General features: G+C 39.2%; 1 protein-coding gene across 3 annotated transcripts in view; it reads left to right on the forward strand.

The window, feature by feature from the left end:
• The window catches only part of ADAMTS12 (ADAM metallopeptidase with thrombospondin type 1 motif 12), a 314,813-nt gene that overhangs the window by 208,956 nt on the left and 91,047 nt on the right, over positions 1-14,810 (forward strand). For all 3 annotated transcript variants that reach the window (XM_001498142.6, XM_070246349.1, XM_070246350.1), the window contains 3 exons: positions 1,160-1,305; positions 4,313-4,482; positions 10,822-10,955. In XM_001498142.6, coding sequence (XP_001498192.3) covers positions 1,160-1,305; positions 4,313-4,482; positions 10,822-10,955 — 450 coding nt within the window. The remainder of the gene's footprint in view (positions 1-1,159; positions 1,306-4,312; positions 4,483-10,821; positions 10,956-14,810) is intronic.

Below are 14,810 nucleotides of genomic sequence, written 5' to 3' on the forward strand. Positions count from 1 at the left end.
AGAAGGTATCTTTATGCAGCTTGAGTGGGGCGTAATCCATTGCTGAGATTATAGAACTTGATCATAATACACAGAGACCGGAAATAATGAGGAAAAGGAGGCCAGCAGACAAAACATGCCCAATTTCTCCAGGAAACATAGCCGTTTATAGCAACCAAGTTGCATTTTCTTTTGTTTTCCTTTCTGTCTGTTCACCCTCATAAACTGAGAGTTGTTGAAGGATTGCCTTGAAGAGGGAGAGAGTGGATTTTTTTCTGAGTCACTTGAAAGGGCAGAACTGGGTAAAGTTTACAGGAAAACAGAAATTTTTCCTGATATTAGAAAGAACTTCAACTTCCTAACTAGTGTTTTTTGGCAGTGAGTGGTCTTTTTACAAGAGGATGAGTTATCTGGTGCAGACATTAAATACCCGCAGAGGCCATAAAGAAGTGTTATCACAGTGCCAGGCTGCAAGATGTTTGTCATGGTTTACAACAAGATAAGGAGCTAGGGGCCGGCCTCGTGGCCAAGTGGCTAAGTTCGCGTGCTCCGCTTCAGCGGCCCAGAGTTTCACCATTTCAGATCCTTGGTTCAGACCTAGCGCTGGTCACCAAGCCATGCTGAGGTGGCATCCCACATGGCAGAGCCAGAAGGATCTACAGCTAGAATATACAACTGTGTACTGGGGGCTTTGGGGAGAAGAAGAAAGAGGAAAAAAAAGAAGGTTGGCAACAGATGTTAGCGCAGGTGTCAATCTTTAAAAAAAAAAAAAAGATGATGAACTTGCACCAGAAAGTAAATCGATTATGTTACTAAACAACTATGTTGCTGAGCACACTAAACTGACATGCTTTTCATAGCGAGACTTTCTCAGTGAAGGACGTGGTGTGTTGATTTACATTCTGGCATGTGATCCACCAACCACACTTTAAGTCACGTTCCTGCATTGGCTACAACTAGATACCATAAAGTTCGCTTCGATTCCTGAAATTCTCTGATTCTAAAACCCAAGACTCCTGGAAGAAATTCTTTTATGAGCTCTTCTTTGTTCTACGTGTGATATGTGACTGTAGGAGCCAGCTTGCTCAGGGAGAATTGGGTTTAGACTTCTAGGATTCTTGGCTCAGCATGCTATGGGAACCTTCCTGACACACACGTCTCCTGCCTCTTCCCTTTCCAGTGGTGTATGGCTGGCAAGTGTATCACAGTGGGGAAGAAACCAGAGAGCATCCCCGGAGGCTGGGGCCGCTGGTCACCCTGGTCCCACTGTTCCAGGACCTGTGGGGCCGGAGCCCAGAGTGCCGAGAGGCTCTGCAACAGTCCTGAGTAAGTACAGCCAAATGTGGTTCCTTTCCTTCCACAAGCGCTGGGAGCCCAGTCTTGGATAGCATGACATCAGAGGCCCCAAGCCTGCCGAGAGAAATTAAGCGGGTTCCCAAAGGCAGAAGGGAACCCAAAGATTCATAGAGGACTAAAAAAACAGTAGTTCTGTTTTGGTTTCTTTCATTTTGGCTAGCATGGATTCTTACTGGAACTTGGATAGGTAAGCAAATTCCATCATTTGGAGAAATAAGCAAATTTCTTTGAACAGTACAATCTGTGTGAAAGCCCCTAGGAGACTGAACGTTAAATCCTTCTAGATAACCCTACTCTAGAGTGAGAGATTAGTTATACCCAATCTTGCTGATAAGTTATCGCTTTCTTTCAGTCATAATGAATGTAAGATTTTATAAAAATATTTTTCTTCCCTTAGGTAACTAATAAAATAGCTAGGCACATTTTTCAAGGGTAATTATTTTTAATGTTTTAGATAAGGCTTTTGTAAACCTTAGAGTTCCATATTAGCCTGTTAAGAATTTGATAGACATTATTTTACAAATGGCTTTCAATTGTTTAGTCAAATTTTTTAATTTTTTCATATATTAAATTTGTATAATGATATTATACATGAGTTAAATTTAAATTCCCTTGCTTTCCAAATATATATTACATTCTTAGTTTCATCATTTCCTGGTATACTAGTTCCTAAGTACAATTTTTAAAAAGTGTACATATGATGCCTCCTTTATGTGGAAAATGCATTAAGTTTCTTTTACCTAACTTACATTAGTCTGCATTGCAGTGTGAAAGTCACATTTTTTTAAAAGGCAAGTGATAAACATGATTACAATTTTCTCAGTATCTCAGTTCCAAATCTTACATCTCCTTTTTATTAATAAATATATTTATTACTATATGTATATGTGCATGTATATATATACTATATATAATAAATTTCTTCTGTGGTTCAATACATTAATATCTATAAAGAGTTTAACACAATACCTACCTCATAAAATTGTCGGTAAATGGTAGTTGTTGTCATAGTTATTGTATTTTATCATTTACTACACATATAAGTATACAGCTGGGGAATTTGGACAAAATTGTTTTTAAATCTTACCCTTTGATAAAAGTTCCTTTTGTTTAAATATTAGGTTTCTGTGATTTCAAAAATTTAAAACCAAGAATTTCTTATACTTTATTTTTACTGAAAATCTTTATTTTATAGTTTACGTCAATGTGATCAGAAAAGTGATTTCCATTTTAGAGATTGAGTAATGTAGGTGATTTGCTCTGGGGCCTATTTTCAATGCTGTGTATCAGCCACCACCCATCCATAGCCTTCTCAGGAGGATGGTCAGTGACTTGTGGTTATCAGAAAAGGGCCATCCTTGTTGAGGAACTGAAGAATGATTCTCTAACTTGGCTTCAGGCGGAAAACAGTCTAACTCCCATCTCAGGGGCCACAATTTGTCATAGAGTCTCCTCAGGTAGTGACCATGTCTGATCTCAGCAGCTGGTTTTCTTAAGTTTGTTGAGAACAATGCCAATGGAAACACAGTGACAGATTCAGGTCATTGCATGATCAACTGACCTTCAGACTGTATCCTTGATGTTGGTCAGCTCTCTAGTGAGAACCCAGCAGCGCTTGGCTCACAAAAGCCTCTCAGAAATAATAAAAATCAGAGTGGAAATAAATGAAATAGAGACTAAAATGACAATAGAAAAGATCAATGAAACTAAGAGCTGGTTCTTTGAAAAGATAAAGAAAATTGCAAAACTTTTGGTAGAGTCACTAATAAAAAAAAAGAGAGAAGCCTCAACTAAATAAAATTAGAAATGAAAGAGGAGAAATTACAATGGATAGCACAGAAATACAAAGGATTATAAGAGAATACGATGAAAAGCTATATGCTAACAAATTAGATAACCTAGGAGAAATGAATAAATTCTTAGACTCATACAACCTTCCAGAACTGAATCAAGAAGAAATACAGAATCTGAATAGACTGATCACCAGTGAGAAGATTGAAATAGTAATCAAGTATCTTCCAAAAAACAAAAGCCCAGGACCAGACAGTTTCTCTGGTGAATTCTACCAAACATTCAAAGATTTAATACCTGTCCTTCTCAAACTCTTCCAAAGAATTGAAGAGAAGATGACACTTCCTAACTCATTTTATGAGGCCAACATTACCCTGATACCAAAATCAGAAAAGGACAACACACAAAAAAGAAAATTACAGGTCAATGTCATTGATGGACATAGATGCAAAAATCCTCAACAAAATGTTAGCAAATCGAATACAACAACACATTAAAAGGATCATACTCCGCAATCAAGTGGGATTTATTTCAGGGACAAAAGGTGTGCATGTATCTTTTCAAATTAGTGTCTTTGTATTCTTCGGATATATACCCAGAAGTGTAATTTCTGGGTCATATGGTAGTTCTATTTTTAATTTTTTGAGGAACTTTCATACTATTTTCCTTAGTGGCTGCATCAGTTTACATTTTTACCAACAGTGCAGGAGGGTTTCCTTTTTTCCGCATCCTCTCCGGCACTTATTATTTTTTGTCTTTTTGATAACAGCCATTCTGACAGGTGTGAGGTGGTATTTCATTGTGGTTTTGATTTGCATTTCCTTGATAATTAGCCATGTTGAGCATCTTTTGATGTGTCTCTTGGCCATCTGTATGTCGTCTTTGGAAAAATGTCTATTCAGGTCCTCTGCCCATTTTTTAATTGGATTGTCTGTTTTTCTGATGTTGAGTTCTCTGAGTTCTTTATGTATTTTGGGTATTAACCCTTTATCTGATGTATCATTTGCAAATATCTTCTCCCATTCAGGAAGTTGCTTTTTCCTTTTATTGGTGGTTTCCTTCGCTGTGCAAAAGCTTTATAGTTTGATATAGTCCATTTGTTTATTTTTTGCTTTGTTGCCCTTGCCTGAGGAAATTGTTAGCCTTTAAGGAAACAGCAAGAACAGCTTGTGTGTTTCATCTGTAGACCAAAGTTTGGAGGGAAGTACTGCACTGGAGAGAGAAAACGCTATCGCTTGTGCAACGTCCACCCGTGTCGCCCAGATACACCGACGTTTCGGCAGCTGCAGTGCAGCGAGTTTGACACCGTTCCCTACAAAAATGCATTCTACCACTGGTTTCCAGTTTTTAGTTCGGGTAAGGAGCTATAACAGTATATTCCAGATCTAGGGCCATAGCCATTGTCAGAAAGCATTTATTATGGCAGGGACCTGTGATATCCTGCAAAGTTCAACAAAAAGAGAATTATACCATCAGGAGTTTTATATTTTAGAAGGTGGAAACACTGACCTGGTTAAGTTGATCGGTAAATGTTAAAGGCTGAATATGTCCAAGTCTGTGCTGAGCTCTGTGGGAGGTAAAAGAGAAGTTTATCAAACATGGCAGCTCACTTCGAAACAGCTAAGATGCAACTATGATAACAGGGCATGTAAGAATTTAACATCTAATTACTGATGAAAGTGCTTGTTGATGAGCATGTGAAACTGACTGTAGTTTTGGCAGAAATTCAGAAAAGAAGGTCATTGCGGGTTTGGAATAATTTCAAAGAAGCCTTCCAAGGAAACAGTTGATGATTCTTAAGCATGAGTAGTCTTTCTAATGGAAAACAGAAAAGAAAAGGCATTCCAAAATAGAGCCAGTCATTCCAAGTGGGAGGAGAAAAGCACAAGGGAAGATGGTAGGAATGCCTTCATCAGAATTGCAGGTGGGCCAGCCCAGTGGTGTAGTGGTTAAGTTCACATGCTCTGCTTCTGTGGCCCAGGGTTCATGGTTCAGATCCTGGGTGCAGACCTACACATCGCTGATCAAGCCATGCTGTGGCAGTGTCCCACATACAAAATAGAGGAAGATTGGCACAGATGGTAGCTCAGCAACAATCTTCCTCAAGCAAAAAGAGGAAGGTTGGCAACAGATGTTAGCTCAGGGCCAAGCTTTCCTCAAAAGAAAAAGAAATGCATGAGAGACAGCTCTGGGCCATAAATCAACATTGCATGTATACCAGGCAGTATAAGAAGGGTAAAAAGTAAAAGGAAGCATGTGAAGGATGCACATTAGGGGATGGGAACATAACTGAGTTGGAGAATGTAACAGCAGCCTTGGCAATACTGCCCCTGAATCAGGACCAGTTATACGTTCTCTTCTGAAAATGACGTAGAATCATTAATCATTAGCTATAAATTGACATAAAAAAAATCTGTGCTATTGTTGCTATTTGAGTGGAGAATGAAGCAGAAAAGATTTTCCTGAGCTAAGGAGATTTGAGACAAGGTAGTAAAAAATAACCAACCAAATTTTTCTTGATTTTTAAGTTTCTGAAATTCCAATGTGATAGGACATAAGAGGGATCGTAGATGTCGGCCAGTGAATGAAAATTACATGCTTGAACTGTTAGAAAAATGATATAATCTATTGCTTTTGAAAGAAAGACCCTATAGTGCTTTGTCCACTTTGGTCCCCAGAATACCCTGATGGCTATTGGTTGTCATGGGCAACGTCGCCTCCTTGCCCCCCATTGTTTAGCATCATTCATGCTCTAAGAGAGTGAGTCATTTGATTATCGGTGCAATTTAACTTTCTGAGCCTGGCATTTGAATGTAGGAAAACTCATGTATGTACTCATGTGGAGTCCAAAAAAAAACTAATGATGAAATTACATCCAGTTGGTACTATCTATATCTATATTCTGGACATTCATTATTTTGTTGAAACTATCTGGGTCAGTGGTTCTATGGACTCTAAATGAATAGCCTTCTAGAACTAAGGTAGCATAGCTGCCCCAGTGGTATGACAGGTGCTTAGTTTGGGGATCCCTTGACCAGATGTAGGGTTGGACTCAAGTGCGAACTCTGACGGCTTGAGTAGCTGGACTTGGAATAAAAAGATTTGGTTCAGCTTGGAGTTTCATTTATTTATGAGCATTTATCACATGCCTACTTTCTGCCTGGCATAGCAATAGATACTATAGAAATGAGAGTTATAGAAGTAGACAGAAAGTTGATATCCGGGACAGAGACTCTCATGATGACCATTGACAACTAAGACCATCCGTTGCCTCTCCTGCCTCCTTCTGCAGAGCCCTGTCTCATAGGTCAACCTAATGACATACCCAGAGCACCATGAAAACATTGGCCAGTGGAAAGGACAGGGAAGCAGGACTTTGTAAGGTTCAGTCTCATAAAATGCTTAAATAGCCCCAGACCTTCAATTTACAATAGCTGCTTTCAAAAACAGAGTTCTTTCTGGCCTTGGGCACACCTATAGATCATAGGTATGTAAGCTCTTGGAGAGGCACACTGGTGGGTCTGTGCTGTTGTTGTTGCCACAAAGATTATTTACTAGATATTCCTAAGACTCCATAGACCACTGTGTATACTCAACACTTATACTTATATTCAACAGACCTTTGTGTTTCTTACATGCAGTCTACTTCAGTTAGCTTGTCTAACCTTGAAGTATGTGCTAGTTCTATACTACAGAGGCAAGATGGAGAGAAGTCTTGAAATTAGGGCCTCTCTTCATGGAGATGTGTCATGATTATCACCGGAGAAAGGAGACCTTTCCAGCTTTCTTGTTTGAGAGCCAAGACATTATTTTAGAAGGGAATATATATTTCTTATAAAAAAATGCAAGTGTGCATAATAGAATGAAATAAAATAAATTCTTCTTATCCCACCACACTTAACTTGTTCCTCAGAGGCAACCATTGTTAATAGGTTTTCATTTGCACACAAATGGAGTCATACTTTGCCAAATCTACAACTTTCTTGACTCACTGAGTAGAAGATCATGGCATTAGGGCTTACCTCATTCCTTTCAGTTACTATACAGCCTTGCATTATGTAAATGCAATTTAATTGACTTGTCCATTTCTCTCTCGATAAATATTTAATTGCTGCCATGAACATCCTTGACTTCTGTCACTGAGGTCAGTGTTCATTTTTGTGACTCACTGAGTTGATGATCTTTCAAGATCAAAATGATCTCTTTGCCACTTGGTCCAAAAGTTTCTCCCTAACAGTGTTGATTGCTCTCATGTCTGTTAATTAGTAAACAGAGGTTAAGAGCCTTTTCTGGGTGTAATGTTCTGCTAGTATTCATTGGGAAAGGTTAATGGTACTAACTACCACATTAAACAACCACTCTATGTCAGACACCTCATCAGAAGTTTTAATATTTTGTTCTCTAACAGTCTCCTCTGTGCAGGCCAGAGACCGAGAAGGCTTTGGGCAAGATATAAGAGTCAGGGCTGGGATTTGCATCCCTGTGGCTCTAACTGCAAAGCTTGTATGAAGGAGAGTCCCCCAGGCTGTCCTTATTTCCACCTCTACCACGCTTTTGAGTCCCCACCAGCGCGTGTCATGACTCCTCCCTCTCGTACTATCTGGCCGGTAGTAGCTGATCAATGCACGAATGAGTTGAGTGCCCTTGAGGTCACTGCAGTTTGTTGGAGGAGCTTGTGAAACCCATAGTCTTGGAACTGTAGGGCTGAGAGGACCTCTGTAGTCATTGTATGAGTGGAACGTCTTTGAACCTGGTCCACGGTCAGAGTAAAGGACAGTCAGGGAGCCTACTATTGGCCTAGCAGGGTCTAGAATTCTTTAGGCTAAACTGACAAGACAGCAGTTGTTTAGAATAGAGTAAAACAAAGTATGAATTGAGTACAGAATTGATTAGAAATGGCGTAATGGTATATGTAATCTGAAGAAGAGGGTATTTCAGGAAAGATTTGTGTGGAGGGGGTGCATAAAGAGAATTGAGCCAGCACTACAAAATACGTGTCTTCTGCCTACTGTGTGAGAAGACTGAAACGTAGAAGCACAGCGTGTGGGGGCAACTGCAAGGACCTTTAGAATTCGTGGAGTTTGTGATAAGGAGGTGAAAACAACAGCCATAACGACTACCATTTGTAAGCACTTCGTGTATACCAGGCACCATGCTGAGTGCTGACATTCGATCTCTGTCTTAATCCTCACAATTACCCTGCAAGGTGAGTATTATTATCCTCATTTTTCAGATGAGGAGATTGAGTCAAAAAAGTTAAGTAACTTTCTCAAGGTAATATTAAATTTTCATCACCTAAAACTTTTACATCTGCTTTCTGCAGAAGTAAGTGCCTCCAGAGGCTGGTGATTCTCACCGTATTTGTGTCCCATGAGAGAATATTAAATCACAGTCCGGTTGGTATTCTATCACGTTTGCTCCTCAGATATGATCCACAAATAAATACGTTGCCTAATAACGTGAGTGGTTACTTTAAAGATCTCATCAAAGACACTTGGTTTTTATTAAAGAAAATTCTGTGCCTGTTGATTATGGGTTAGTAGTGTGGGCTCTAAGCTAAATTACCAAGTTTGGCTCTGCCACTCACACTATGAGATCTTGGGAAACTTAATCTTCTATGCCTAAATTTTCTCATCTATTAAATGGGGATAATGAAAGAACTAACATCATAGAGTGCTTGTGATTGTTAAAATGAGATAAGATAACCACTGCAGAACACAACAAGATCTGGGAAATAATGTTTGAAAAGTATGTTGGCTGTTATTTTAACAAACAAAATTCCTTTTAACGCACTATATAAACAAGACTAGCAAAAGTCTCTGGCTAATTTTATCCTTTAGGGAGTGAGTCAAACAGCACAAGCCCAGAGGGAGTAAAACTAAGGCAAACGTTGGAACTTCACCATTCTGGAATCCAATGCAATGCTTGCCGTTGGATGGGGCTTTACTTGCTAAGAGGACCCAGTTATGCAACCCTGAGAGTTTGTGCCTTCTTAAATTTTACACCCTACACACCTCTAGACCCAGCCCTTCCCCACAGGCTGGAACAGATAATTACTTTAGAAAATCTCCGGAATTCTTCAGGGCTGCTTTTCCTTTTTCTTTATGTGTCCAAATACAAAATCCCAAATCCAAATTCTGAAGCTCAAATCAAAGTCTTATTTAAAAGTGTTTCCCCTGCCTCCATCCTTCTCCTTGATTGCCCAATGTTTCATGAGATGATTCCCTGGAGTCAGCACACCTGGGTGGATGTTCTCGTCAATGGGAGAGCAGAATTGCTCCCAGGTGGCTCCTTCTAAGTACCTCTATTCCAGTTCAGGCAGTGACAGAGCTAATCATGCCGCCAGCGATGAAGATTTACAACAATCCAAATGGTACCTTGTCCCCAGAGTCTTCTGGCCCTTTTCCAATGGCACTGTGTGCAGTGATCTCCCCAACTCATCTTGACTTTGTTCATTTTCTCAGACAGCTTATCCCCTGCACCTTATATCAAATACGTTAGTCTTCTTTATTTGCTTTACTTTTCTCCTTTAAGATTTGAACAGGTGCTTTTGACCTCTGTCTCAAGTTCGTCCAGAGTTTCAGTGTTTGGAGATTTTAGTTATATTAGTGTTTTTTTAGTTCTTAGTTATATTTGTGTGTTTTACACTTTTATTTCCTTACCACATGGATCATTGCATCCTTGGGCAGCCATAGGTAGAGTTGTGCACTCTGCCTTTGCTTTTGGTGTCCATCCACATGCAGATGGGTCCATGGCAAATGGCCTCATGGCTGGTCTCATTGAACCCTCATTGGTCACATCACTGAGAAACTAATAGCCCTTCTCCAATAAACAGGCCCAGAAGAGATCCCAAAAGGACTTTTCTGAAAACAGTGCTCTCAAGTTTTTCACTTAAAGAAAACAACATATAACATTCAAAAGAAAATTACTATTTGAATTCCTATTATCTGTATTACCTATTAAAATTTTTAAGGCAATTTGTGTCTTAAAAGTTACCTATCTTTCTGGGTTACACTAAGTACCTATGTACCTATGTGCTATCTTCATTTACAAGGGAATGGAAAATTGAACCTTAAAATGGATTCAAAGTAGGACCCAGCATGATAGGATGGGCCGCTATGATAAGCAGGTTGGCTCCAGCTTTGGCAAAAACTTAGATCCTTTGTTTGTGGTTGTACATCTGTGTCCAAGGGCTTTTTGAACTTGAGGAGAATAAAGGAGAATATTTGTTGGGGGTGGGGTTATGGTAGTGGCGGTGGTGTTAGTAGTGATCTGGTCCCATAGGAGGGGCCCACCTCTCCCCTGGAGGTCTACTTACTTTGCTGCATGCAATGGGCAGGTGTCATGCTTGCCTTCAGTCCTGCATCACTGGTTGCCATTACTTATTTTCTAGGTTAACCCCAGATGTTCAGTGCCATATGTTTAGAAGCACAATTCAGTGTTGGATTGAAAGTTCTCACCATTTGTAACAAAAGGCATAGCATTTCAAAGCAACCTCCCCAATTTAGTTTGTTGTAAAACTATTTAACTGAGAAAAGAGAAAAGCCTGAGTTTCAGCATGTGTCACAGAAAGGTAAAAGATGGGAATCACCCAATTAAATGACACTTAAGGGGTCATACATACAAAAGAATACTGGGGGACGGGTGCTGAGCTAAAAAGCTAACTTGCAAGGATTTCTCTCTTTTTCACTTCAGCACATCCTTGTGAGCTCTACTGCCGACCCATAGATGGCCAGTTTTCCGAGAAAATGCTGGATGCTGTCATTGATGGTACCCCTTGCTTTGAAGGTGGCAACAGCAGAAATGTCTGTATTAATGGCATATGTAAGGTATTGGGTATGTTTCCTTAATCTACAACCTTATAAAATCATGACTTTCATTAATGCAGCAAGTCAGATGTTTTAACCTTTGCTTTCATATGTGGTCTGGGCTTTATATATGGCCTGTGAGCAAGGCTTCTCAGTGTTCACCAAGGTCACAGTTTTGAACTGAATCGTTTTTCCCCCTGCTGTAGTCTTTATTCCTCGATCGGTTGATGAGCTCTGTGATATTATTTTAGGCACGGAGTGGGGTCAAATTGAAGAAGAACCAAATAAAAGGAGGAATTATTAGGAAAGGACAACCCAGATTATTTCAGTGGTGTTAAATTATTCATTAGTTACCTGCCAACAGAGTAGTTAAATTTGAGCAAAAACTGAAATTAATGATAGTTTGTATAGTGTTTTTCACAAGGAATTTTTACACTTAATTCTCCATTGATTCCCAACATGACCTTAGGAAGGGAACGGCATGACAGGTAGTTGTAAACCAGGTCTTCTGATTTCTATTTAACTTTTCCACACTGACTCCATTGATCAATTCTGCCTTTATGTAAATTACTTAGGCCTGATTTGTTAATGCTTTTATGTGTAAACCATTGAAGACATCCTTCCCATTGCTTGCAGTCTATTTTGCAAGGAACTGATGAACACGGTTTGTGATCCAACACCCAAGCAGAAATCTCAGTTTAAAGAGAAGGTGTTTTAATCAGTGAAAGAAAAACTGTATAGAAACTATATAATTAATTATTAGTAAACTATGAGTAAAGCATGATTGTTTAGCACTCTGGCTATAGAATATGAACGCAATACCATTATTTACTAGCTGTATAATCCTGTACATCTTTGTAAGATTCAGTTTTCTTTTATAAAATTGGGATATTAGTGTATCTTTCTAGGTGCGGTTGTCAAAAAGATTAAATAAGGTCGCATATGTTAAGCTCTTAACGGAGCCCCTGGCACACACAAACTCTTAATAAGTTTTATTTGTTTTTGCAAATATTTATCATAATTTCTTTTCCACTGGACCAAATTGCCCCTGTGAAAAGTTCCTGCCCATAAATGTTCAGCGTCCTGGGAACGTGCATGTGTTACCTTGAAGTTGCCTGTTGATTTATTCCAGCAGTGACCACAGCACAGGAGGCAGCGTGATGATTCCCAGGAATGAATGAGCTAACAGCAAACCATAATCAGACGCTAAATTTGAAAGAGCTCAGGCAAAATTCTCTTTCGCACTCACTAATTATTACCCTTGTAACTACAAAGAACCAAAAATAATTAATATATTTTAGGTTAGATCTGTTCCCCAGAGTGGGAAAAGTTAATTCAGGCCCACAGAGCCATATTGCTGTTGAAAGTGGTCGTTCTCAGGCCTGGCTGCCTGTTAGAATCACCTGGAGAGCTTTTAAAAACTACAGATTGACGTATGGGCTGTGTCTCAAACCTATTAATTCAGAATCTCTGGGATTTGGGCTCTGGGCATTGATGTTTATAAAACTCCCCAGGCGATTGCCATATGCAGCTAGAACTGAGAACTTCAGTCACTGAGAAATGAATGTGGTGCTAAAATTATCTTTTAGACCCGGACACCTTTGCATCCATAGAGAAAGAAGCTCTAGCTTGTGATGGAAAACACAAGTATTTTGAACAAAACATTAGGGGTCTTGGGTGCCTCTTGAAACCAATTAAATCAACTTCATAGAATAAACCATATTCTCTCAGCATGCCTTCCTCTTTCTGGAAACTAGTTAAGATCTTTTAGAAGATGTAATTGCCCACTTTCCATCTATACCACACTGAGCTAAGATGGTAAGCTGACAAAAGTTGTGTCAAATCAAATTTGCCTTAATAGCCTAAATACGATTTATCTTCCAAAGATTAAAGTTGCAATTATTTTCAACTTTGTTAGCCTTCTTATTCATTGACTACAGTTTTTCTGAAGTTAAATGACCAGTGTATTGAAATAAAAAGAAAAAAAATGTATACAGTTTTTGTCTAATCCATTCTTTGTGGATATGAAAATATGTTTGCTTATATTCATATAAGTATTCATTGTATTTGCTTACGTTCATATATTCAGCTGTCTATTTTGAAATTATGATATTTGCCAACATTTTGGCATATTAGATTCATTGTCAGGGAAATTATCACGCCCTGATCAGAACTGAATTTGTGCTAGGAGGTAACTGTCTGTGCCCCTCCCCCAATGTTTTTTAACTTATACTGAAGTCCTGAGCTTGCTTTTCAAAGATGCAAATGTGAACTGACTTTTCAGGATGTCTCCCATTTTTAATCATAAATATGACATGGAATAAGCTTTTAAATATATGAGCAGGTATTCCCACCCTCCTCCAAACTTTCCCAGCTCTGCAGTCTTACCTCCTGTCTTAGGACAGTCTGCTATCTTCCAGCTCCCTCAGTCCTTTCTCCTGATAACCAGTTCTTGGACTTTCAGTTCCTTCCCTCTTCCCTTTACTCCAAGTCAGTGTAGCTTTGACTTAGTTTCCTTCCCACCCAGCCTAGATGCCCCCACCTATCACACCTGCTGTCCTCTAGACTTCTTCTCTTACCCTTCCATCAACGTCTCACCGCAGGACCCTGGTTCTGGGTCAACCCAACCACAACCCTTTTTTGATCTTATGATCAGCCTACTGTACACTTCCTAAAATAAAAATTCAGCTTGGTGAATTTGTGCCCTTACGACGTCAACGTCTTCAGTTGACTTTGAAGCTGAGTCCTGAACCTTACCTGACAATCTTCCTACCTGTCCTAAGTCGGCTGCCTCTCTCATCCTTTTGGAAACTGTCCTGAACCTTCTCTGTTCCCTCTCAAGGCCATTTGGCCATCTCAGTGATATGCTGAACACCTTCAAATCAGTTTCTTTTTGGGCCAGATCTTTTCTCTTGGCCCTCAAAGCTATGGTGAGGAAAACATCATTGCTACTGTCCCAAATGACAGTATCACTTACCTCTTCTTTTCGGCTAAGCAAAGCTCTACTCTATCCTCACATTTACCATTTCATTGACTGGCAATGAATCTCATCTTAGAAAATGGTGTCCTTCCAGTCTCTACCTTTGCCAAGGGACTGTAGAAAAAAATGATGACATTCCAGGTGGATTAGATCATGGCACCAGTTGGTATTTTAGTTCTCAGTCACTTGAGAATTTACAAAGTGAAACAATGTTAACTCAGAAGCAAAAAATGAGAATTAGTAAGAATGTACTTTACTTATTCACTCATGTACAGCTACAGGCCTGGTGAAAGACTAGGACCTGATTTCTCTAAGTAATACTCAAGGTAGTGTGTCAAGAACTAATGATATGCTTCTGTTCAGGAGAGGAAATAATCAAAAGAATAAAAAGGCAACCTATAGAATGGGAGAAAATATTTGTAAACCATATTTATGATAATGGGCTAATATCCAAAATGTATAAGAAACTCCTATAACTCAATAGCAGAAAAATAAATAACCGGATTAAAAAATGAGCAAAGGACTTGAATAGACATTTCTCTGAAGAAGACAAATGGCCAACAGATATATGAAAAGATGCTCAACATCATTAAACATTGGAGAAATACAAATCAAACCCACATTCAGATATTGCCTCACACCTATTAGGATGGCTATGATCAAAAAAACAAAAGTGTTGGCAAAGGTATGGAGAAATTGGAACCCTTGTATACTGTTGGTGGGAATGTGCAATGGTGCAGCTGCTGTGGAAAACAGTATGAAGGTTCCTCAGAAAATTAAAAATCCAACTACCGCATGACCCACAAATCCCACTTCTGAGTACATTTCTGAAAGAATTGAAATCAGGATCTTGAAGAGATATCTATACTCCCCTGTTCATTGCGGTGTTATTTACA

Source organism: Equus caballus, chromosome 21 (assembly GCF_041296265.1).
Source record: "Equus caballus isolate H_3958 breed thoroughbred chromosome 21, TB-T2T, whole genome shotgun sequence".
NCBI classification, from domain to species: domain Eukaryota; kingdom Metazoa; phylum Chordata; class Mammalia; order Perissodactyla; family Equidae; genus Equus; species Equus caballus.